The sequence below is a fragment of the Cervus elaphus genome, chromosome X (assembly GCF_910594005.1).
Source record: "Cervus elaphus chromosome X, mCerEla1.1, whole genome shotgun sequence".
In the NCBI taxonomy this organism is placed as follows: Eukaryota; Metazoa; Chordata; class Mammalia; order Artiodactyla; family Cervidae; genus Cervus; species Cervus elaphus.
In genome coordinates this window covers 164,101,629-164,126,635 of record NC_057848.1, presented here as the reverse complement: position 1 = coordinate 164,126,635, position 25,007 = coordinate 164,101,629, and the positions used below count along the sequence as shown (strand labels likewise).

At 43.6% G+C, this 25,007-nt stretch overlaps 1 protein-coding gene across 4 annotated transcripts; it reads left to right on the top strand.

Annotated features, from left to right (window-relative positions):
• Positions 1–3,685: 3,685 nt before the first annotated feature.
• Positions 3,686–18,621, top strand: MSL3 (MSL complex subunit 3). 4 transcript variants are annotated; one of them, XM_043896498.1, is made up of 13 exons: positions 3,686–3,881; positions 5,170–5,252; positions 5,635–5,730; positions 6,069–6,169; positions 6,727–6,806; positions 7,359–7,481; positions 8,041–8,201; positions 8,989–9,147; positions 10,659–10,921; positions 11,711–11,820; positions 15,126–15,225; positions 15,563–15,647; positions 17,820–18,621. In XM_043896498.1, exons 1-13 carry the CDS (start codon positions 3,780–3,782, stop codon positions 17,917–17,919), a joined length of 1,563 nt encoding a protein of 520 aa, XP_043752433.1. In that variant the 5' UTR covers positions 3,686–3,779; the 3' UTR covers positions 17,920–18,621. The 4 variants fall into 4 exon arrangements, with proteins under 4 accessions (XP_043752433.1, XP_043752436.1, XP_043752437.1 ...); XM_043896501.1 differs by lacking the exons at positions 3,686–3,881; positions 6,727–6,806 and adding an exon at positions 4,104–4,241; XM_043896502.1 differs by lacking the exons at positions 3,686–3,881; positions 6,727–6,806 and adding an exon at positions 4,107–4,176.
• Positions 18,622–25,007: the final 6,386 nt, after the last annotated feature.

The window sequence follows — 25,007 nt, the reverse complement described above, 5'->3', positions numbered from 1 at the left end:
CACATCCCCTGCTTAAAAAGGGTTTTTCCAGACCCTTGGAACTGCACACCAGCTGGAGATGTTAAATTTACTAGGGAGGTTCCTCCCCAGAAGCAGATGGCATCTTGAGGGAGACAGCTCTCCGAAGATCATGGATCAAGATCTTCATCCCCAACATGAAATCTTTATCCCTTTGCCTTCCTGCTACTTTCATTTCCCCTCTGTTAACTCTAGGAAGACAATGCCCCTTAACTTTGAGCACTATCGATATATCTGGGGCTAAGGCCATAGTGACACAATAAAGTCCCAAGACTATCTCGCTAAGGTGGTTTAGATGCTATAATTGCCATAGATTACTTGTTGGCTGAACAAGGAGGAGTCTGTGCCATAGCAAATATCTCCTGCTGTACCTGGATCAACACCTCTGGTATTAGAGCAAATGCAATAAATTAACCAAGCCACCTGGCTAAAACAGGTTGATGCTCCTTCCGGTACATTCTTTGATATATTTGATACCAATTGGTTTGATTCATGGGGGCCCTGGTTAAAGTGTATACTTCAGGCTCTTGGTGTTACCCTCCTAGAGTCAGCACTGCAGAGCCCCTGATGAGCTGTGTTCTCTCAATGGTCTTAAATGCATGTTCACGGCCATCAGCAGTGTATCTGGTGGTCTCACTGCACTTAGAGAAACAGAAACAAGATGAAAAACGAGATGAACATCAAAAACAGATCTTTCACGGATCTGACATCAAAACCTGTGAGTTTCACAATGAGACAAGAACAACTTAACTGTTAGTGACTGAGTGGCACTAATACCAAATTGTCAATCTCTCCTGCATGAGAGGATAACCAAAAGGGTTAATAAGTTTAATCAATTTAACAGAGAGGCCATTAGACTGAGGTGGCCCTAATGCCTTGGCAGCCTAGGTAAGTAAACCAAAATCTAAGCCTGTAAGTAAGTTCCTCACTGTTATGAAATCAAGATGCTAAGGACAACCAATCAGAAACAGCCAACTGGTTTATGCTGTAGCCAATCAGCACTCTCGTTACTTCTGCCTTTTCTCCGTGAAAGCCTCTCGGGGAGCTCCTGACAGTGTAGCTCTCCTAACCACACCTGGTTTGGTGCTGCCAGATTCCAATAGGTTTCTGCTCTTAAAATGTTTAATTGTCTTTAGTTTATCATTTAACAAGAGAACTTCCAGTCTGGAGCTTTTTCTGACACTCCCCTCCTCCTAGAGAGAGGTAAGCCCTTGTATCTGTCCACTTCCAGGGCAACTTTACCAGAGTACCCACGAGGCTTGTATTTGCTTGCATGCTGCTCTGCTCCTCCGGAAATGTATCCTCTTTGAGGCCAGGGGTCATATCTGTATCTTAACTTTGTGGGTCTGGTATCCAGCACCCAGGAGGCTCAATAAATATTTGTTGAATGAATTGGGGACAAGGAGAAGTGTTCAAGAAGTGCCTGATATTAATAGCAAGCATTGACCCATCACTTCTTATGCACTACACAAAGACATATACACTGAATAGACTGATTTATTCCTAAAACAACCCTGAGGTAGAAGCCACTATTATTGTCACTTTATGAAAACTGCATCCCAGAGAGACTAATCAGTTGTCCAAGGTTACACACAAATTAGGAACTGACAAGTGTGGGACCAGATCCCAGAGCCCACCACGTTCTTTGACTTTAACCCAAGAGGAAGACCTCTCTAGGGGTCCTAATCTGGATGAGGGCTGCCAGGGGGTGCTCCCATTAGTGGGATTTGTAACTTTTAGGATCCTGAAGCCTTGTGCATTCTTGGACTTTTTTAGGAAGACAGGGAAAAAGGCATTGCTCAAGGACATAAGGGGTAGAAATGGAAACAAATAAAAGAAAGCATCCAAGTTTTGCTCTGAAAACTTAGAGCCTGGAGAGGAAATCTCCATTTACCAGCAAGAAAACGAAAAACATTAGTACTAAATTATGGCTTAAGTATGACATGCAATTATTTGTGCCCAGAGGTCCCCCTGCCATTTATGGGGAACACCATCGTCAAGATCTCATCCCAGATAAACCACAACCTGAAGAGGAATCATAGCTCCAGTTCTGGCTTCTCCACTGTATTATCCCAACAACTGTTGTTGTTGTTTAGTTGCTAAGCTGTGTGTGACTCTTTGCGACCCCGTGGACTGTAGCCCTCCGGGCTCCTCTGTCCATGGGATTCTCCAGGCAGGAATACTGGAGTGGGTTGCCATTTCCTTCTCTATTTCATAAGTCTGTAATCTAGTCAATCAATTAATTATGTGCCAAGAGTATGCATTGGCAGGCCTGGCTTCCCCGATGGCTTAGCGGTAAAGCATCTGCCTGAAATGTAGGGTGCAGGTTCCATCCCTGGGTCAGGAAGATCCCCTGGAGGAAATGGCAACCCACTCCAGTATTCTTGCCAGGAAAATCCCATGGACAGAAAAGCCTGGCAGGCTACAGTCCACAGGGTCGCAGTCAGACCCAACTGAACACCCAAGCAGGAGTATGTACCGATGAGCTGGATGAGATTCCCTGCAGCCCTGCCTTCCCAAACTTCAGGAGTGGAGCATTTTAAAGACATTGACCAAGTAAACAGTCCTTCCACTGCAGGGCAGTAAATGCAAGAAATGGGTAAGTAGAGGGCTGAGAGGGAATCCCTGGATGGGTGTATCATCGTCTAGGGAAGCCGGAGGGGTTTGCTCTTGCCTGTGTCCAAACTCAAACGTGAAGGCTGTGCACCAGGAACCCAGTGAAGGAGGAGGCAAGTGTGCGTTTCTGGAAGCAAGAACAGAGCCCAGAGTGTGGAGGACTGGTAGTTCACCACCACCTCAGAGTCAGTTTACAGATGAGTCTGCTACACTGCCTAAAGGCTTTCCACTCCTCAAAAGAAAACAAACCCAGCACCATCTTCCCTGTTTGTAGAGGTCTGCCCTTCAAGAAGCACCCTTCTCTTCCCAGCATCCGCCATGCGTCCTGAGCCTCCCCTCTCTGTCGGTACTTGCTAGTATCGGCCTTAGAACAACTCTCAGCTGTAGGGAGTTATCAATGTGTTGGAGAAGACAGACCTCCAGGGAGCATCTCTGCCAGTTGTGGGTGTTGGAAAACCACAGGGGGAAGCTGAGACGGGAGATGTTAACGACCCTGGTAAAGACCCATCAGCCTTGCCGCCCACTGCTCGCCCGCTGTCACCGGCGTGCTCCAGAGCTGCCACCTGCTCGTCCTGGCCCCGCTCTAACCCCGGTGCTTGCATCTCGCTTCCACCACGCTTCACACCCCCCCCTCCCCGACCCCGAATCAAGGCAACTGCCCCTCTAGACCCGACTCCGGCCCGACGTCCTGCCCGCGGTAGCCACCGCGTTCTGCTAACGTGGCCAAGGCGGCGCAGCCAGGGAGCTTCCCCGCCGCCAGTGCCCACCCCAGGTTCTCCGGTCCCCGGAGCCGGGAGGGAGCGTCCGGCACGTTGACCTCGTGGGCGCAGCCCGCTGCGGCCGCCTTTCCCAGGAGGGCTGGAGGGGCCGCGGGCTGCCGGACTCGCAGCCACCCGGGAGCCCGGCGGCGACTCGCAGGGACGCGCTCGATCATCGGGAGCGCGCGCGCTTGGCCGCTCCGAGGTCCAGCGGTGGCGCGGGGCGGGCAGAGGCGGGGCCGAGGGCGGGCCGGCCACAGCCTCCGCCAGTCCCCGCTCCCTCCCCGCCACCCCCGCCGCCGCGCGCCACCTCCCAGCCCCCAGCCCCCTCCCCCACCGCGCGCGCTCCGCCCGCCCCGGAGCCTCGCCCTCCGCCACGATGAGCAAATGAGCGCGAGCGAGGGCATGAAATTTAAATTCCATTCAGGGGAGAAAGTGCTGTGCTTCGAGCCTGACCCCACCAAGGCGCGAGTGCTGTACGATGCCAAGGTGCCGCCGCGGAGGGGCAGGGAGGAGGCGCGGGCCGGGAACCCCGGGACGGGAGGCGAACGCGGATGCGGGTGCTGACGGCGCCGCGGAGCGGGGGAAGTGGCGGGGCTCGGCGCTCCTTGCTCGCGGCTCCTCGGCCTGCGCGGCCCCGCACGGGCGGCAGGGGGCGCTCGCGGGGCGCCGCGATGGGGAGTCGGGGCTGGGACGCTTCCGCTTCCGCCCTGGGCCGGGGGCCGCGCCGGCGCTGTAGGAAACCTAGCGCTGGCGGTGTCGCGCTGCAGGAGCCGCGGCGTCGGTTGGTGCACCTGAGGGCGGCGGGGGCTGCGCGTCCAGGAGGCCGCTTGCTCAAGGCCTCTGGAGGTTAACTCTCCCCGTCCTGTGCGGTCTAGGGCCGCTTGGGCTCCCGCGCGACGCCTTAATCGAGCGGCCCCGGTCCTAATCCATAGGTAGCACCGCAGTGCTGGCTGTCAACTGGCGACGCCGTTGCCCTGGGCCGGTTGTGGCGTGGGCTCGGCCCCTCCCGTAGGCCCGGACCCACTCTCCGAGAGCCAGGTTGAGCGGGTGTCCTCCAGGGCCTTGCAGCATTTAGGTTTTCAGTCGGCCGTGTCTCGTCCCCTGCCTGTCCGCCTAAGTTTCGGAGGTTGGGAGAAAATGGAGCTACATCAGCAGCTCCTCTGGTCTAGGTGGCGTGAGAGAGTGGGTCTCGCAGGTGGGAGGTGGGGGCTGGCCCCAGCGCCCCTCCGGGCTTTACGTTTTACTTTGGGGCTCCACCCCCGCTGCCCCTGCCTCGGGGTTTGTGTTTGCCGTGCCTCCTCCCTCCCAGCCTTGAGTCTCCCCAAGGGTGACACGCCCCTTCATTTGCCCCCGAATTTCCCCCTGGGGACACCGCTAGGCGGGATGGCAGAATCTGTGAGCCCAACTGGCCCTGGGATCCTGCTGAGCCCAGGAGACTACAACTCCCAGAGGTCTATCGGCAGAGGCTCGCTTGTCAGGCCGGGACTCTCTCAGTTAGTGACAACTCGGCTGACTAATGGCTTCAGAAGCTACACCCGTTCTCACACTCAGAGACCAATCAGGGGGTGGTTGGAGGGATGTTTCCTATTTTGAGGCATCCACTCAGGGGAAAAAATGGAATTGAAAGGAAAAATGTTTCAGTCCAGCTCTCCGTCTAAAAAAGGAGAGAATTCTTTCCTTTCTTTTACAAAAAAGCCCATGATCTAGTTTTCCTAATCCAGCTTCTGATATTCTGTATGTTCTATTGTTTGTGGACGATATTTTCTGATTTCAGATCGTCGATGTTATTGTTGGGAAAGACGAAAAAGGCAGAAAGATCCCAGAATATCTGATCCATTTTAATGGTTGGAACAGAAGGTGAGTGTACTTGTTAAACCGGACTGAAAATTGATCATCTGTGCACAAGAACATTGCAAACTTCTTTGTTAAGTTTTAGAAACACTCCTAGGAAAGTTTCATTTCCTGTTATTGCTTTTTTGTCAAACCTTGCCTACTCTGAAAAATGATTACTTCTGAGTCGACTGTATTTGGAGTCTCTATGGGTGCTTTTGGAGACTCCCATTGCTTCTGTGTCTGAATGAGTTGTGGTTTCTCTCTTTGTGATTTAAAATATTTAAATAGTTTTCTGAAAGGTAAGTAATTTTGAGACACATCTGTTCCTGTGTGGTGCTTTTAACATTTGTTTCATGTCAAACTAAAATACTGAATTTTACACTCTTTTCCTCTTTTGTTCCTTTAGCTGGGATAGATGGGCAGCAGAGGATCATGTCCTTCGTGACACTGATGAAAATCGGAGATTACAGCGGAAATTGGCCAAAAAAGCTGTAGCTCGCCTGTAAGAATACCAAAAACATGAATTTTGCTCAGTGTGTTATTCTTTTAAGGTTTAGAATTTTTGTCAGAGAAAAGTTTAAAAATCTGACAAACGTGGCTTATCAAGTCATGTAACATATTTAAAGTGTAGTAGCAAATAGTGTTTTTATTGTATTCGAAATAACTGCTGTGCTTTCAGAGAGATTATCATGTAGTATTCTGAAATGGAGGTTACCACTTATGTTTTAAAATATAATTATATCTTCGATACTTAAGAATTATTGTTACTGCATTTTTTTTTGTTTTGTTAACCTCAAGACCCATATCAGTCAACATTTCAGTGGTATTTATCCATTTCAGGAGAAGCACAGGAAGAAAGAGGAAGCGCTGCAGGTTGCCTGGTGTGGACTCTGTCTTAAAAAGCCTCCCTGCTGACGAAAAAGATGAAAACGATGAAAACTGTGAGTGGCTTGACTTATTGTCTCTGGTTAAAAGGAGTTTTACCTAGTTCTTTTATACTGCAGGATTGAGGGGAAAGATTCACTGAAATTGTAGACAAGGGAACATTGTAAGCTCATTTCATAAAACATTTGCCCATTTGTTTTTGATAATTAAAGTAGCAGTCAGAAAGTTCCTAATTAGACCTGGTGGGTCTTGCACATGACCCCTGCCTTCTCAGTGTCTTCAGTAACCCCTTAGAGCGCCATTCTCTGTTTTCTTCTTGGTACCTCGCTCCACTTGTGAATGTGACAGGGAACGATGAGATCCTAGGTGACTAAACACTTGCAGATCATTTACTTGTGTGGTTTTTGCACCCCTTGAGGTTGGTATTATATTTTTTCAAAATAAATTTCTATTCTGAAAGGTCCGATATTTGTGTTCGGCGTTTAAACTTTATGCTGGACAGTAGTTTATTATTACTAGCAGTAGGACACCCATGCCACCCTAAAGAATTGTGAATGTGAGGGTTAAGGAAGTGAGTAATGCAGGTTTGCCTGCTGTTTTTTGTTTTACCTAGCAATAAGCAGTTCCTCTGACAGTGAAGAAAAGGATGGAGAAATAAGTGAAGAGGGTGATATTGAAGAAAAGACTGAAGTGGTATACAGTTCTTATTGTAAAAACTCTTTGGCGTACATTTTGGTGGTAAAATTTTCTAGTTGTGAAATGTTTTGTAAAAATCCATCTTTTTAACCAAATACGATAAAATTGTACTTCATATACAAGGGGAAAAAACCCTTTTTATTGTAAAACTTTACTGTGGCTTTTTATACCCATGAAATGTTTCCACAAATCATTTCACCTCTTTCTTTCCAATGATATTGTGAACTTTTTATAATGCTGATTGATTTTTAAATGCTGTGTATCAAGAGTTTAGCATCTTCTGTTTGCCTGAATACAAAGTTAGCATGAACCCCACTGGTAAAGTTAAATTAGGAAGAAAAGAAATAAATATTTGCAATGTCATTAGTGCCCTAAAACAAGTTAACTTTTGACCTTTAATATATTTCTCATTAGAACACGTGACATCATTATTGGTGTAAATGTCAAGGATTAACTGGTTTGTTTCATTGTAGGCTGTGCTTATGTTAGTCCTTCTTTGGGTGTAGACTCTCGGTTTTAGGTGGTTAAAATGGAATTGTGATATTGCAGAAGGAAGGACCAGAGCTGCACGCAAAAAAGGAAATGGAAGAAAGAACAATAACTATAGAAATCCCTGAAGTTCTGAAGAAGAAGCTTGAGGATGATTGTTACTATATCAACCGGAGGAAACGGGTAAACAAGGAGAATACATAAAACATGGGTTTGTAATAGAGCCATATTCTGCAATCACAGGAAGTTGAGAACCTTGGAGGAATGAAACTCAGGTTCTGTACTGAGTTGGGTTTTAAAGTTCTCCTGATGGAAGTGTACACAGTCTTTTCCAGCCCTGGCTGCCTGTTAGAACCTTCTAGAGAGTTTTGCAGAGTCCTGATGCCTGGGCTTCAAGCTTAAGGTGAAAACTGATCTGTGACGTTTAGGGTGGCAGCTGTGGATATATTAGAGGTTCCCCAAATGGTTCTAATGGGTCCCTAAGCTGAGAATCATTGCTTGCATTTATTTTTAAAATTAGTTATTAATTAGCTTTAAATTACCATTATAATCTACATGAGGATATGATCAGTAGAAGAAAAGTCAGAGAGTTTCAAAGCACATTTACCTAAAGAATTATCTTCATACACAATTGACTTTATTTTTGAGTTTCAAACATGACATACACAAGACCACTGTTTCTTGGAATATATGGTTTATCCAATGGAATGTATACATCAAATATTTATGTTTTTGTTAACAGTTAGTGAAACTTCCATGCCAGACCAACATCATAACAATTTTGGAATCGTACGTGAAGCATTTTGCTATCAATGCAGCCTTTTCAGCCAATGAGAGGCCTCGTCACCATCATGCTATGCCACATGCCAACATGAATGTGCATTATATCCCAGCAGAAAAGAAGTAAGTAGGGGAGGGAGGGTTGGCATTTCATGGTTCACTCTGGCTATTAGAGAAGAAATTTCCGTTTAGAACAGGTAACACTGTCTCTGTTTGAGTTACTATGAATTCACATACTGTTATACTTAATTCATACAGTAACCAGTTAAGTTTCAAAATACTGTCCTTTTTTTGGAATGTTCAGTAACTCTTTAGGATTGTGATATATGAATCCATTGAGGACATGCACTGCCTCAACACTAGAAGAAGTTTTCAATGATGTAATTTAGGGAGCAAACTCTTTTTTTTTTTTTTTTTGCTTTGAGAAGTACCAGAATGGGGAATGAGAATTTTGTTGAAACTTGTTTACAAACAGGTCTTTACCCTAATCTGAGTAATTATCCCCATAGCTTGCCTTGGGAACGTGACCCAGCAGGAGTGGAGTCAGACAAGTAGATTGTTCCAGTTTAAACAGGTGTGTTAGTTCATCATGACCGCCCCCTTCAGCTGCGGGTGACTGGGGTGTGTCTACTTTCCCTAGCACAGACTGCTTGGACTCCTTTTGTGAAACTGAGCATATTCACTTGTGTTCAAGTGTAAGTTAAAATCACTTGCTTACTGCACTCTATATTCTAGGTCTGTGCTCCCATTTAATTCTTTATTGTTAGCACCTACAGACTTTGTGTTTTGCACACTTAGGTGTAATATATAGTGTTTAAAACTCTTCCTGATTAGAAATGTGCACCTTCATTGTGACATTTTGAAAAGTTCTGTTATTTTATTGCATCTCTAATCTCTTTAATCCTTTCAGCGTTGACCTTTGTAAGGAGATGGTGGATGGATTAAGAATAACCTTTGATTACACTCTCCCATTGGTTTTGCTCTATCCATATGAACAAGTTCAGTATAAAAAGGTGACTTCGTCCAAATTTTTTCTTCCGATTAAGGAAAGTACCACAAACACTAATAGGTAAGTTAGCTTGCAGTTCAACCGTCAGCTATCAGAAATCAAATAGCTAGATCTGTTTTTAAAGATTTCTGTTGGATGCTATGAGGCCAACATGTTTGGAGGAGGGAGTAGATTGCAAACCACTGACGGTCCTGGTGGTTTTCTTTTTTCTTGGGTAAGCTTGAGTCATCATTCACTTTCAAATGTCTCTGTAAGTTTTTACCAAGTGAAGATTTCAATATAGAGAAATTGGCTTTAGTGTAGCCAGTGCCCTTCTTTCCAAAGACAGTGGGGTGAAGAGAGAATGGCCTGAGAAGGTTGGGTGTGGGTTTGATTTTGTGACTTGGTGAGGTGTCATCTGAGTCTCTTGCTTTTCCTGTGAACAATGGAAAGAACATTTGCTCCTGTAGGTGGTTATTAAATGAGGAAGTGCGTGAAGGGCCAGCTGCCTTAGGCCTTCAAGTAAAGGTTAGTCTCTTTCCCACTCTGCTGTGTCACCACTGTCTTCCCTCGGTGACCAAGCATTTCCAAATCTCCATTCTTGGGGTTCAACAAAAGTCCCCCCGCACCTGAGTCCATGCCTATCTGTGTAAGCTACTTCCTTATCTGCCTCAGGCCCATCTTCCCAGGAGAGTGGTCTGTTTTCATGATTTCCACCCCTGCATCTCCTCTTGCCTGTTTCCCATCTATCTTGGTCTCCCGCCTCCCTCTGCTCCCCAAAGTCACTAACAGCTTCCCACTTGCCGCACCAAGCATTGCCCTCCTTTCCCCTCACCCCCTTGCTCCCCTTCCTCCTCAGGTCCTGTCTGGTAACTCTCTGTCTGCCTTATGACTATCTCTTCTTTGGCTACCTTCTTTCCCTGTTGGTTCCACCCCATTTGGGTGGCCTGTGTGACTCAGTGGGGACCTATGTTGATGTCCCCACGCCCTCCTCCAAACCTCAAGGTTCCCAGTGTCTAGAGTGGACCGCATGTTTCCACAAAATGTGGCCAAAGTTTGTGGCATTCTAGCCCTATCAGTAATTACACTGTGACGAGATGATGTTGTATTCTTAGTCTCGCCACCATGGTTTCTCAGCCTTGGCTTGACTGATGTTTTTAACTGCATCACCGTTGGTGGCAGAGGCCGAACTATGTGCTGTAGGACGGCGGGCAGCATCCCTGGCCTCCACCCACTGGATGCCAATGGCACTTTGCCAGTTTTAACCATCAAAACTGACTCCAGAAGGTGTCCGTGTTCCCTCCAGAGTGGAATCACCCCTGAGTTGTGAACCACTGATATAAAACAAGGACAAAGGGTATCACAGCCTTTAATGCCAGTGTGCCTTGAAGAGTTAAAGGGTGAAAATGGTATAATAACGTTTAGGTACCTTTTAAGAAAGTATTTGTTTTGGCACGTCTGGAAGTGAAAGTTTCTAAGCCTCCTGGAGTGGAGGCTGTGTTCTCTGTCTGAAGGACATTGAGGAACCCCTCCAGGCTTTGCAGAGATTCTGTGGGCCGGGCACGTGTGACACATTCCCCTTCCTTCTGTAGGAACCAGGAGGAGCTCTCTCCAAGCCCACCTTTGCTGAATCCATCCACACCACAGTCCACAGAGAGTCAGCCAAACTCAGGCGAACCAACCACCCCCAAAAGGCGCAAAGGCGAGCCGGAAGCCTTGCAGTCTCTGAGGCGGTCCACGCGCCACTCTGCCAACTGCGACAGGCTGTCTGAGAGCAGCGCCTCGCCCCAGCCCAAGCGCCGGCAGCAGGACACATCTGCCAGCATGCCCAAGCTGTTCCTGCACCTGGAAAAGAGTAGGTTTACTGCCTGCAGGAAGGGCACGCTGGGGAGAGCTGATGCTGACTCTGTGCTTGGTCTGGGTCAGGCACTGTGCTCTTGAACCCAGTCCAGCAGGAGATGGGACCCCCACCACCCCCACCCCCGCGCCTTCAGCTCTACAATCAGGATTCCTGGTACTGACCAGTTTAACGCTGGCTCACCTGTCTGTTGGCAGTCCCTCCCTCCAGCCCTGAACTAGTTAACATCCTGTACCTATGGATCTGCCTCTTCTGGGCATGAATTCATCAGTGGAATCATAAAATGTGTGGCCTTTTGTCCATGGCTCCTTTCACTTAACATACAACGTTTTCAAGTTTCATTATGTTGTACGTAGTTTATCTCAGTGAAGTGTGAAAATGAAAGTGTTAGTCGCCCAGTTGTGTCCAACTCTTTGCGACCCCCTGGACTGTAGCCCGCCAGGCTCCTCTGTCCATGGGAATTCCCGGGCAAGAAAACTGGAGTGGGTTGCCATTCACTTCTCCAAGGCATTGTCCCAACTCAGGGATCTAACCCAGGTCTCCTGCATTGCAGGTGAATTCTGTCTGAGCCTCTAGGGATATCTCCGAACTTGATTCCTCTTCTTTCCTTTTTTCCATCAAATAACATCCCAGGTATTGTCCTTGACAGGGAAGTCTTATTGGTAAAAATTAATAACTTCTCTGCTGTTTGTAAAGGTCTTCCAGCAATGTTTAATTCAGTAGCTGTATGATTAATTAGTGGATAATTAATAATTAGCAACTAATTAAAGTCTTTTCCTTTTAAAGAGACACCTGTTCATAGCAGATCGTCCTCACCTGTTCCTCTGACCCCTAGCAAGGAAGGGAGTGCAGTGTTTGCTGGTTTTGAAGGCAGAAGAACTAATGAAATAAATGAGGTAAAGCATTAGTATTTGTTGTTCACCCCCATTGAACCCTTCCTTTTGTGTTTTCTTAAAAAGTCTTACAAGAGGAAATCCCATTTTCATAGAAGAAACATTATGTTACTCTTGCTGGGAATATTAACAGAATTGTTTGTATGATATGTAACACTGTATTTGTGGTTCCTAAAATGAGGATTATAGCCCTGCACTTCCATTCCTCTTTTATTTCAAAGAAGTCCAAGTATCGAAATAGGAATATTGTTATTTTATAGAACATTTGTCAGTACAGTTTTTCTGCAAAAGGCCAGAGAGTAAATATTTCAAACCTTGTGGGCTACATAGTCACTGTCAAGACTCCCCAGCTTCAAAGCAGTCCCAGACACTGTATAAATGAATGAGTGTACTGTGTTCCAATAAAACCATGTTTATGGACACTGGCATTTGGATATCAGATAGTTTTTCGTTTATGTGATATTATTCTACTTTTGGTCTTTTCTCAACCATTTAAAAATATAAAGCCCATCTTTAACAGTAGTATTAATAGCCATCCGTTTGAGGGTATGCTGTATGCTAGCATTGTGCCCGGTGCTTGATCTAAATTACCTTAGGTTCTTGAGAATAACCTTGCCACCAGAGTTCCCTTTTACGGATAGGAAAGCTTCAGTTTGAAACTATTTTGAAGGCCAGTTAACTGAGATACATAGTATTTCAGGAGTTCAGGAGATGTCTTAGTCCACTGGGGTATTGTATGAATCTTGCCTAGCAAGTGGGCTTTCCTTGTTTCTGTGCATAGGGGAGGATGGCTTTACAAGACAGAATGTTTGGTGACAGGGGTCAGCAAACTTTTCTTATAAAGGGTCAGATTGTAAATATTTTCAGGGTTGTGCATTAGCTTGTGAAAGTGGTGTGAATAGTTCACAAATGAGTGTGCTGGGTGGCCCCAAAAGTCATTCACGTGTGCTCAGTCTCAGCTCAGTCACTCAGTCGTGTCCGACTCTTTGTGACCCCGTGGACTACAGCGTGCCAGGCTTCCCTGTCCATCACCAACTCCTGGAGCTTACTCTAACTCATGTCCATTGAGTCAGTGATGCCATCCAACCATCTCACCCTCTGTCATTCCCTTCTCCTGCCGCCTTCAATTTTTGTAGTATCAGGGTCTTTTCCAATGAGTCAGTTCTTGGCATCAGGTGGCCAAAGTATTGGAGCTTCAGCATCAGTCCCTCCAATGAATATTCATGTATGCTAGTAATCAAATTTCATGTGATTTTTATATGTCTTGAAGTAGTATTCATTTAATTAAAAAAAACATTTAAAAACAGTTGTTTTTAGCATGAGGGGGGTTGCTTTGGCTCAAGGGTTATAAGTTGACTGACCTCTGCTAGAAAACCCAGTTCGTGTTCCAGTGATGTTGAGGGAAGGTTAGGAAATTCCTAGTGTAAGCAGTCCCTAATTTTCCTTTTTTCCAGCCTAGAAAGCCCTGCAGGTGTTTTTATTCAAGAAGAATCCTGTTTCTTACAGCGGTCCCCAACCTCCGGGATCTTAGGCCGGATGAGCTGAGCTGGAGCTGATGTAATAATAGAAATACAGCCCACAATAGATCTAATGCACTTGAATCATCCCCAAACTGTCCCCCGCCACGGGTCCGTGGAAAAATTGTTTTCCACAAAACTGGTGCCTGGTGCCAAAAAGTTGGGGATCCCTGGAAGACATCTGAATATTGAGGCACAGCTATTCCCACTCTGGTCACTGGTGCAATGCCGCCATCTAGTGGTGATAGTTATAGCTACAAGCTCTAGAGAAAAAGTGGTTGGAGTTGGACAGGCTCTCATGATGAGACCTTGAGTGCATTCCGTCTGCATAAAGCCTCCGTGGCAGCATGTTTTCCCCAGGGCCCTGCATCCTGATCACCTGAGACTCACTCTCCCAACGCCGTTTGCTGCCCAGCCGCACCAGGGAGGGTCTGGACTGGCGTAGTCCTGGTTGCGATCACAGGCGGTTCCTGTGCACACCCTAGTTGAGACTTCCTCCACTGGAAACCTGTTATTTCCCCCCGTAATGCATCTTTGAGAGAGCTGATTGACTACACTGAGCAGCAGAATCGAGGGAGGGAAGTAGCCAGGCTCGCTGACTAACCACAGGATCTGCTTTTGCACATGAGTGTGCCCTTCACGCCTCCAGTGACGGTGGATGCCCCCATGTTCACTTTGAGTGTCACTGTCAGAACAGTTCCTGCACTGTAGCTGTGTGCACCGCGGAGTCAGGTGCTAGGGGTGGTAGAAAGGGGCGGGAACTTACTCCTGCCCTGGGGCTTGTATACCACACAGGCGTGGGGCTGGTGAGGCCTGGGCCTTCGGCATGGAGACGGATGGAACCATGGTGGTGCTTGTTAATTTCTAAAATTTCATTTGATTAAATTGACTACATCAGCCTTTCTGGGCTCATTTTGGCATCCTTCTGCTTTGTTTTATAGAGGGCTTCCTTTGACCAGACTATTTCCAGATTAAACTTGGCAGATCCAAAAAGCAAAGCAGCAACTAGGTAGAATAGACCTATAATTTGCTGAAATATGTCTCTGGAAGCTCATCAGAGAGTTTTGAAATTCAACTGTTACTTTAACAAAAGCCCCAAATTCACCCACACTTCTGGAATTCAAAGTGAAGGAAAAGCAGTCAGTTGCCAGGGCTGAAGTCTTATTTTCACTTGATTCAGTGGGTGAAATTAGTTTCCAGAGTGACTGTAACATAGCAGAAACTTCGAGAATCTTGACACAGTGGTAGCATTTCTCAAAACATCTTTTATTGCTTCATGTCTAAAACAGCAGAATTTCCAGTAAAGCAGAAGGGGCTGAATGACAAAACAGTTACAGCTAATTTACAGGTAGAAGCTATTGAAAATTAGAAAATCGAATATTTCCCCAATTTTAAGTCCTCCTTGTTTATTTTTATGAGTTTGTGTTTATTTGATACAGTGGCATATTTTTTTCATCTGCACACAGTCTGTCATAATTTTAGGTGATTAGAACTGTCTCCATGTTGCCAAGGAAGAGAAGATGGCTTTAGAACCTCCACATTGCTTTCTTTTCATTGTTCTGTTCCCTCTTTGGTTTCTTCCCGTTTTCTGGTCCAGCTGTGAGGCAGCTCCAGAGGTGCCAAATGGATGGGAAGCTCCAGGGTAGAAATGAGACCCTTGACGAGCTTTGTCTTTCTGCCGGCCTAGGAATGTCCAAGTGTGTGTATTTCTGCTGGAGTTCCAAATGTACAGGTCTGTGGGTAATGGGGTGTGAAGATATAACAGCAAAACATTCACTGTGCTTTTCCCAGGTCCTCTCCTGGAAACTTGTACCCGATAGTTACCCTCCAGGTGACCAACCACCTCCTCCCTCTTACATTTATGGGGCACAACACTTGCTGCGTTTGTTTGGTAAGAAATCCTGGTCTCTGCTTTCTTCTTACCTTTTTTATTTTCCACTTTAATTTTAACACCTGTAGGCTTAGGTACATCTTGTGGCAATTTGGGGGTCTAAGAAAAGTAATTGAATGTTGATCTCTTAAAAACAATCTTAAATTTCATATAAATTGTGTTTGTAATATTTGTACTTACTACTCTGGGTTCAGTAAGAGTTTTGGTTTTGTTTGGCAGCATAGATGTTAATTTCAGTTTGAATAACGTCACAGGGACCCAGAGGATCCCTGAGTGTGTCCTACTGATCGCCAGATTGTGCCAATTGTAAATGATTTTGCTTTTCTTTTTAATGCAGTGAAACTTCCAGAAATCCTTGGAAAGATGTCCTTTTCTGAGAAGAATCTGAAGGCTTTACTGAAGCACTTTGATCTCTTTCTGAGGTATTGTTATTACTTTGTCAAAACTTACTCTGCCACCGTGTATATGGCTTTTCTGAACTTGTCTCCAGCAGACGTATAAGCTAGCTCTGGTATTTTGAATGGTAACAGTGTTACCTAACTGTGGTTGGTTCTAATAGTAATTGTAATATGGGGAGTTGGAGCTATTTCATTTTTTCATAGTTTATCTGGTTTCTAAGCAAAGGGTTTGGAGGTAAAATTTTTTTGTGTCACCGGAAGAATCCAGTTGGATAGCCATGTGAGTAGAAAATTAATTTTCTAAAGAAGTGATTGAGATTGATAACTATTTAATTTTATGTATTTTATTCAGGAGTACCTTAAGCATGTGACTTTTCTTTGTTCCATGTACATACATTTGTAGGTCTGGTTTTGATGTCTACTTTGGAGTTAAGAGAAATGGTGAATAGTCTGTGCTGACAGTTTGTGAAATTGGAGAAAGGTAGCGTTTCCTTCACCTGACAGGGCCATTTGGTTACATGGTTGGGTCATTCGCCCTGAGGCTGTGCCCTCCGCTTACCTGGGGCCGTAGACCCCAGCCTCCTTTACGCCTGTGGCCCAGTTCTCACACCTAGATGTCTATTGACTGGTTTCTCCTGGTGTTCCAGGCTGGTTGCCACTCTGCCTCACCCAGTGTGTCCCATCTACCTGACCTTGTTTCTTCTTTCTCTTCAAGAGGATACTTTTTCCTTGTATTTAGGTCCCAACCTGCAAGAGCTAGTCAAGTAGGATTTACTGGAGTGGAGAACACTCCAGCCAGAGAAATGAGTCTTAGAGTTTGTAAAAGATACTTCTGTCTGGGTATTTTGAATAATGCATCAAATGAGTGGAATTCAACTTTAAAACATTTTATTAGAAACAAGTTTCAAAAATGCCCTAATCTCCTTCAGCCTTCCCCTCAAACAAACCTACAGCTCTGTTTTGTAGAAACATTTTGTTACACCAAAATGAAATAATGCCAAATGAGACAGCCACTAGTTAGCACAGGTGAGCCTTCTAATTCTGATATATGCCCAAAACAAAATAAAAATTAGGGTTTTGGGAAGTTACTTACAAAGATTTACAAATAAAATAGTACAGCTGACCCTTGAACAACATGGGTTTGAACTGCACAAATCCATTTATACGTGGATTTTTTAAAATAGTAAATACTTAGCACTACATGATCCATGTGGCAGCTTGCATCTGCGAATTTGGAAGAATAGTGAATACGGAGGGCCCAACTAATAAAATCCTTATACAAGGATTTTCAACTCTGTAGAAGGTTGGCACCCCAACCCCCATACTGTTCGGCTGTAATGGGTTATGAAAATGTATCCAAACATGTCAACTATAGAATCAGTGGATCAAGAGTTGCTATAAAAATAGTACAAAGAAGAAAGAGTTACCTCAAATGAATTTGACTTGGTATTTACTGAAGAAGGTATTGCAGAGGTTTATCCTTGCCTTTTTAGGAATTAGGACAGTTGGGAGGAGGCCAGGGAAACAAACAGGAAGCTAGTTACTTAGCATACTAGTTAATGTGGCCCATGTGAGCCTGTTTTAGCCCTTCATGGTGAAATATTTGATACTTCAGAGTCAAGATAGTGTCTGTGTTGCAGATTCTTCAGTGCCTGGCTATATTTCAATATCAATCCATAGTTAGGCATAAATCAGTCTTAAGTTTTTAGTACTAAGCTGGAACTTGCAGCATCTTTTGGCAACGGCAAAGTAGAACTCAAAATGCTCTTTACTGATTAAACCATTCAGTTCTGTTTTAACTTAGCCTGTGTAAGTACTGTGCATTTCTCAGGTGACATTTATTGAGTTAATAATTTATTTTTTATAGTTTGTTTTTTAGAACAGGAAAATGTAGAAATACTCGGAGGCCTTTTTGAATGGAAGTGTTTAGATAATCAAGACTGCTACCTAGTGGAGTTTAGAAGCTATAGAAATAGAAATTTGTACACTTGCTAGTGAAAGGATTCCAATGAAATAGTCATTAACATAGAAGCTGGGTATGTGCAATGAACATAATCAGTATATAGAAATCAAGATTATATATTTTTTTCTACCTAATACAAAAAGAGTGAACTGTTGCAGATGTGGAAATTCCTGTTTTGCTTCCTGGTATTTAGTCTTTACTGTGGTGATCATAGGGGCTATTTTTTTTTCCAGGTTTTTAGCAGAGTACCATGATGACTTCTTCCCAGAGTCTGCCTATGTTGCTGCCTGTGAGGCGCACTACAGCACGAAGAATCCCAGGGCGATTTATTAAGGTTTCGATGGTCCTAGAAGAACAGCTTCTCTATCTAGTTCTCGGTTCCCAGTAAAGAACTAGGGAGTCAGTGGGCCTTCTTTATGCAGAAAGCAAATGTGACACCCACCCTGGGGGGCTTTGGCAGAGGTGGGCCCATTCGTTTGAGTTGCTTACCTATTGTAGTTATTTCTGTTAAGGGTTACTTCCTCGGTGCCTTGATGGCCTACAACATCTAACCCTTGCCACCGTACACATGGTTTGTGTTGGCAGGAAAACAGCGGCTGTGTTAACAATTAATTGTTCATGAACATGTGCTTAGATTGGGCTGTTTCAGTAGACGGAGGTACTTGTTAGCAGTAACCACGTCTTTTAGTTATTTGTTAGCATTGAACAAAATTGTTTTGCAAACTGTTTTCATTCTTGTGATAAGGTTGAGCAACTCTGTCCCACAAATTCTAGTTTTGCTTGGAAACTGCAAAGTAGTCCCCGAATATTTTAGAGGGAGTCGATATTGATGGCAAAAGAAAATTTGCAGCTATACATTTGCTTGTTACAGTTCCTTTTCTATAAAACCTTATTTTTGGTGATTTAAATAAAGCATTGCCTGAATGTTTGAGATTTTTATAGCTACACTTGGTTGTGTAATATTATGGTTCCTTTTCTGTAAAATGTTATTTTTGGCCATTTCAAATAAATCATTTCCCATCTTACTGGAAAGAACCAGGAGAGAGTTTTTACTCTGGTCTTGTCCTTTTCTCTTTATTTGTTGTGGAAAACAGTAACGTAACTTTGATTCCTAAATTTTGTGTTTTATTTTGCTTTCCCTTTGTGCCTTTTTTGTTAAGGACTTTGTTTTCCTTCCCTTTCTTTGATTTTCCTACCTTGGCTGCCTAACTGGAAGGTGCTTCCTGGAATTTGGTACAGCCCGTCACTGTCTTTTTGTCTGACTCTGGGCTGGTTTGGGGCCAACATGTTTATTGTCTTCCATCATTACATAAAATCTAGCAAGGTGATGTTAAGGGGCTTGATATCCATTGGGAAAAGGGGTTTCAATAGATTAAGATTAAAAGCAGTAACTTGGGGAAGTCATATTTACAACCCAATGAAATTAGACTCTTCAACACACCAGTTAAATCTTTTTTTTTTTCCTTTCTTTCTTTGTTAGTAATTGGAGAGACACTTTTTAAGCTTCTGCTTCTCTTATGCTTAAACCAGATTCCTCCAGATGTTCATTTGGGACAAAGCCTTAGTGCATTTTTAAGCTGATTGAATTATGTTGTGTCTACTTACTTAGTTTCAATAAAAACAATGCTATTTTCTGTGTCTCTCTTTCCTGGAATACATCTTCTAAACTCAAAGTGAATTTGTAAATGACCATTTCTTTGCTTCAGCTTTCCCTCTGATTGGTGTAAATAGTGGGACCAGTAAGCAGAATTTATGTCCCCAGTGAATATCTTCAACACATGGGATGACGTGCTTACCCAGCTCTACTCCTTTGGCATGTAGACTGGCACATCCAATAGGGGCCCGGCCCAGATCACCTTGCTGTGGTCAGAAATGTTGCCAATGTACCTCTGGCATTGAAAGCATATGTATTATATCTGTCCTCGCACACCAACAAATACAATTACAATAAATGAGTGAATAAGCAAGAGTTCATGTGTTGAACAGTCCGATTGTGGTCTCAGGGGATGGTGGATATTTCTGAGGACCAAAGGAAAAGCAATGAAGGGTCTGCTTCCGAAAAAGAGGATTGGGGCATGTTTGCTGGGGGACTTAAAGTGTAAACTTTTCTTTCATCACCATAAGTGACCGTGGCCAAAATGTCAACCATTCACTTATAGCTTGAGGAGATAGATGTGTGCTTTTGACCTTTTTGTGGAGGTAGATTGCCAGGCTGGGACTGACCTCCAGTTAGGCAGGGAGAGAGCGAGGATCCCCCAAGAGTTGGTAACACCAGGTTCGTATGTTCTTTCACTCATCAAAAGGGGTCTAGCAGGAGGCAGACGCAAATGACCACATATGATTCCATTTGTGACGTGTCCAGAGGAGGCAATCTATAGAAACAGTAGACTAGTGGTTGTCAGAGGATGGGGAAAAGAGGGAATTGGAACTGACTGCTAGTAGGGCTGAAGTCTCTTCAGGGTGATGGAAATTTCTGGAATTAAGACAGTCGTGATCATTGTCCCACTCTGTGAGTTTACTGAAAAACACTGAATTTTATATTTTTTAATGGTGAGTGTTATGGCATGTGAATTACATCTCAGTTAAAGCGTAGAGATCTAGGGACTGGCTATGCCTAAAACTCAAGAAAAATATTCCACGGAAATCCATTTTTGAGAGCCAAATGGCTGGCTATTTGATCTAATCACTCACATGTCTTCTTTCATGCATCATTGCCCAAGGCGGGCGAAGCTCCTTTCCTTACTCCACTGACTTTACACTTCACCAGAAGGTCAGGAGACCCAGGGCCATGCCTTCATACAATGTCCTTTATAGGAAAATGGGAAGTTGGCAGATCTTCAAACTTCTCTGACTCCCAAATTCTTCTGCATGGCAGGGCATGAGGGATAATGATATATGGATATTCTGATATAAACCAAAAAGGTTAACAAACAGTTTAGTGACAGCAAAAGTAACATGGATTAAGAATAATGCAGACCATAGCCAGGTCATCTTTACAAGTCTTCCTGTTCTGGAATTTCTTTGCAACATCAATCTTTATCCTTCTAAGAGGTCATAAAAAAGCATAAGTGGTAAAGTGCTTGACTGTTTTTTTCTATTGATTTGTACTTCTCTCATTCAGATTTACAACTTTCAGTGGAATGATTTAATAAGTCATTTTGGAGCTCTGCTTTGGCACAAGGTAAATTACACCAGCCTGCAGGTTCTATTTACTGTTCAATCTTCACTGTCGTAAAGGTGACTTTTGAGACAATTTCAGGTCGTCAGCCTCTATTAGTTACCCATTATTATCCAGAAAATAATTTTGAGTGAGACGATTTGTGAGCTGTATAGAAACACACCTATTAGAGTCAGAGGATGAAGGCTGCTTAAATGTGTTTGGGTAGTACATAAACTGTGAAAACAAAAATGCTCTGTTAGGGGGAAAGCCTAGTAAGGTTTTCTTTTCTTATATGATAATCCATTTTACCTTTTATATTCTATAGTTCATAAAACTTAACCAGTCATAGCATTAAAACCCTGATTTAATTTGGTGGTCTAGAAGAAGCCATAGTATGGTAGACAGAATGAAGAATGTTTCTAAATCTTTACATATACACCATCTCCATGTCCCTAACCCCTGAAATGTAAATTTGCAGTTTCTCTTATTACGAGATAGGATCTAACATTTAATACTATAAATCAACTGTACTTCAATTTTAAAAAGATCAATTTTCCTTCCCCCTTGAATTTGGTCTGGGGTGTGTGTGTAAGACTGACTTTGAGTAGATCTCAACGAAAGAGCTGTTTTCCTGCATAGAAAACACCAACTAGACTGGCTTGGGGACTTGCTTTGGCCAAGAAAATGTGCCAGAATTGAGTCACTTCCCTTCTCTTAGATGTGGACAAGCCTGGGCTAACCTGCTGGATGATAAGAGACATGCTGCCTAGGTATTCTCATCACTCAGCCAACAGCTAGCCAATTGCTCAACATGTGAGTGAAACCATTTTAGACCAACCAACCAACCCCCAGCCTATACCAGCCCACCACAGATGCGTAGACAAGTCAGTCAAAATCTGCCAAGCCCATCCTAGGTTAACAGAACCACTCAGTTGACCCATATATTACAAACTGAAAATAAATGCTTATTGTTTTAAGTCACTGTTTGGGGGTGGTCAGTTATCCAGCAATGTGCCTATATATTTTGCACTCTCTCTATGGAACAGCTCAAAGTCCATTGCCTTGGCTGAAATGGCTGAAATTCTGGCACGTTCAGAAGCCATCAGCTAACCAAAGGAACGTGTACCTGCTCTTGCTTCTAACCAGGTACCAAGTGAGAGAATGGACAAAGACAGCAACGCACCCCAAGATCCCAGATCTTGTAGCTAGCACAACCTGGGTTTTATTTTGTAAAAAATTTAAAGTTTGCAAGAAAACTTGAAAGGAGAAAATCATAAAATACACTTTCACCATAAAATTAACTTTATTGTGTAAGATTTGTTTCCAGACACTGTTTGAAAAAGAAGTAAAACATTTTGGATTTGGCTAAATTTGTTTTTTACCATTACCTGGATCTCAATCCTTGACCCTTCTGAGTTTGGTGTAGTGTGGACAGATATTGTATACATGGAACTTCCTGCTGTTACACTCTTCATCATATTTTAACATATAGATTCATATTTACATATATACATAGACATACATGTATAAATATACATTTATACCTATACAAAACTGCATCAATTTGTGTTCTCACACAGACACACATTGAGTCCTTTTAATTGCTGTGTAAGAATCTGTCATGTGAAGAAATATAGATCAATGGAACAGAATAGAAAGCCCAGAGATAAATCCACGCACCTATGGACACCTTATCTTCGACAAAGGAGGCAAGAATATACAATGGAAAAAAGACAACCTCTTTAACAAGTGGTGCTGGGAAAACTGGTCAACCACTTGTAAAAGAATGAAACTAGAACACTTTCTAACACCATACACAAAAATAAACTCAAAATGGATTAAAGATCTAAATGTAAGACCAGAGACTATAAAACTCCTAGAGGAGAACATAGGCAAAACACTCTCTGACATAAATCACAGCAGGATCCTCTATGACCCACCTCCCAGAATATTGGAAATAAAAGCAAAAATAAACAAATGGGACCTAATGAAACTTAAAAGCTTTTGCACAACAAAGGAAACTATAAGCAAGGTGAAAAGACAGCCCTCTGATTGGGAGAAAATAATAGCAAACGAAGCAACAGACAAAGGATTAATCTCAAAAATATACAAGCAACTCCTGCAGCTCAAGTCCAGAAAAATAAATGACCCAATCAAAAAATGGGCCAAAGAACTAAACAGACATTTCTCCAAAGAAGACATACAGATGGCTAACAAACACATGAAAAGATGCTCAACATCACTCATTATCAGAGAAATGCAAATCAAAACCACAATGAGGTACCATTACACGCCAGTCAGGATGGCTGCTATCCAAAAGTCTACAAGCAATAAATGCTGGAGAGGGTGTGGAGAAAAGGGAACCCTCTTACACTGTTGGTGGGAATGCAAACTAGTACAGTCGCTATGGAGAACAGTGTGGAGATTTCTTAAAAAACTGGAATTAGAACTGCCATATGACCCAGCAATCCCACTTCTGGGCATACACACTGAGGAAACCAGATCTGAAAGAGACACGTGCACCCCAATGTTCATCGCAGCACTGTTTATAATAGCCAGGACATGGAAGCAACCTAGATGCCCATCAGAAGATGAATGGATAAGGAAGCTATGGTACATATACAGCATGGAATATTACTCAGCTGTTAAAAAGAATCCATTTGAATCAGTTCTAATGAGATGGATGAAACTGGAGCCCATCATACAGAGTGAAGTAAGCCAGAAAGATAAAGACCAATACAGTATACTAACACATATATATGGAATTTAGAAAGATGGTAATGATAACCCTATATGCAAAACAGAAAAAGAGACACAGATGTACAGAACAGACTTTTGGACTCTGTGGGAGAAGGCGAGGGTGGGATGTTTTGAGAGAACAGCATCGAAACATGTATATTATCAAGGGTGAAACAGATCACCAGCCCAGGCTGGATGCATGAGACAAGTGCTCGGGCCTGGTGCACTGGGAAGACCCAGAGGGATGGGGTGGAGAGGGAGGTGGGAGGGGGGATCGGGATGGGGAATACATGTAACTCCATGGCTGATTCATGTCAATGTATGACAAAAACCACTACAATATTGTAAAGTAATTAGCCTCCAACTAATAAAAATAAATGGAAAAAAAAATCTGTCATGTGGATATGCCATTCCTTTCCCACTGTTGGACATTCAGATTGTTTCCAAGTCCCCGTTAACTAACAACGCTGCAAAGAACTAGCCCTTGTGCATAGTCCTTGTATTCAAATGCCAGTCCTTCTCTAGGTCATACAACCAGAATTGTGGGATGCTCAGACACGTGGGGTTTTTTTCCCCCCACATTTTCTAGAGTCTAAAGTTACCCCATTAGACACAGACTTGGCTTTACTAGAGTTCCTGGGTGTTAAATTTCAAGGAGACTGTCCTGTGAGACATTTAAAACACAGGGAGCTAAAGAAAAGAAAATGGATGGAAATTAGAAGTCTCTTTGAAACTTTCTCCACATTACCTCATCTGACATCGAGCCCTCCCCCACAACAGTGTTTTTAGATGGTACTGGGGATTGTTCTTTGATGGGCTTATAGAAATTAGAAATAAAAACTTCACAGTGGTAAAAAGCAGAGTAGGAGGTGATGGTCTGCTACTTTGCTCACTCATTGGTTTCCAGAGCAAGTATTATGGAAAGGAGTTGATTGGTCACCTGAAAAATATTTCAAATATTGTGCTGAATTGGGCAAATGAACCACATTAGATAATTTCGAGGGGCCATGGGTTCGTTAGTCCATAGGGCAAGCCAGTTCTTTGGTTTTCTCAATTGAGAGGGAGGACAAATTTTAAAACCTGTTTTTTACCATTCTGAGACATGATATGGTAAATATACCATGGTACTGAAGAACTGATGCTTTGAACTGTTGTATTGGGGAAGACTCTCGAGAGTCCCTTGGACTGCAAGGAGATCCAACCAGTCCATCCTAAAGGAAATCAGTCCTGAATATTCATTGGAAGGATTGATGCTGAAGCTGAAACTTCAATACTTTGGCCACCTGATGCGAAGAACTCACTCATTGGAAACGACCCTGATGCTGGGAACAATTGAAGGCAGGAGGAGAAGCGAAAGAGAGAGGATGAGATGGTTGAATGGCATCACTGACTCAATAGACATGAGTTTGAATAAACTCTGGGAGTTGGTGATGGACAGGGAGGCCTGGCATGCTGCAGTCCATGGGGTCGCAAAGAGTTGGACATTATTGAAGGTCTGAACTGAACTGAATCATGGTACAAT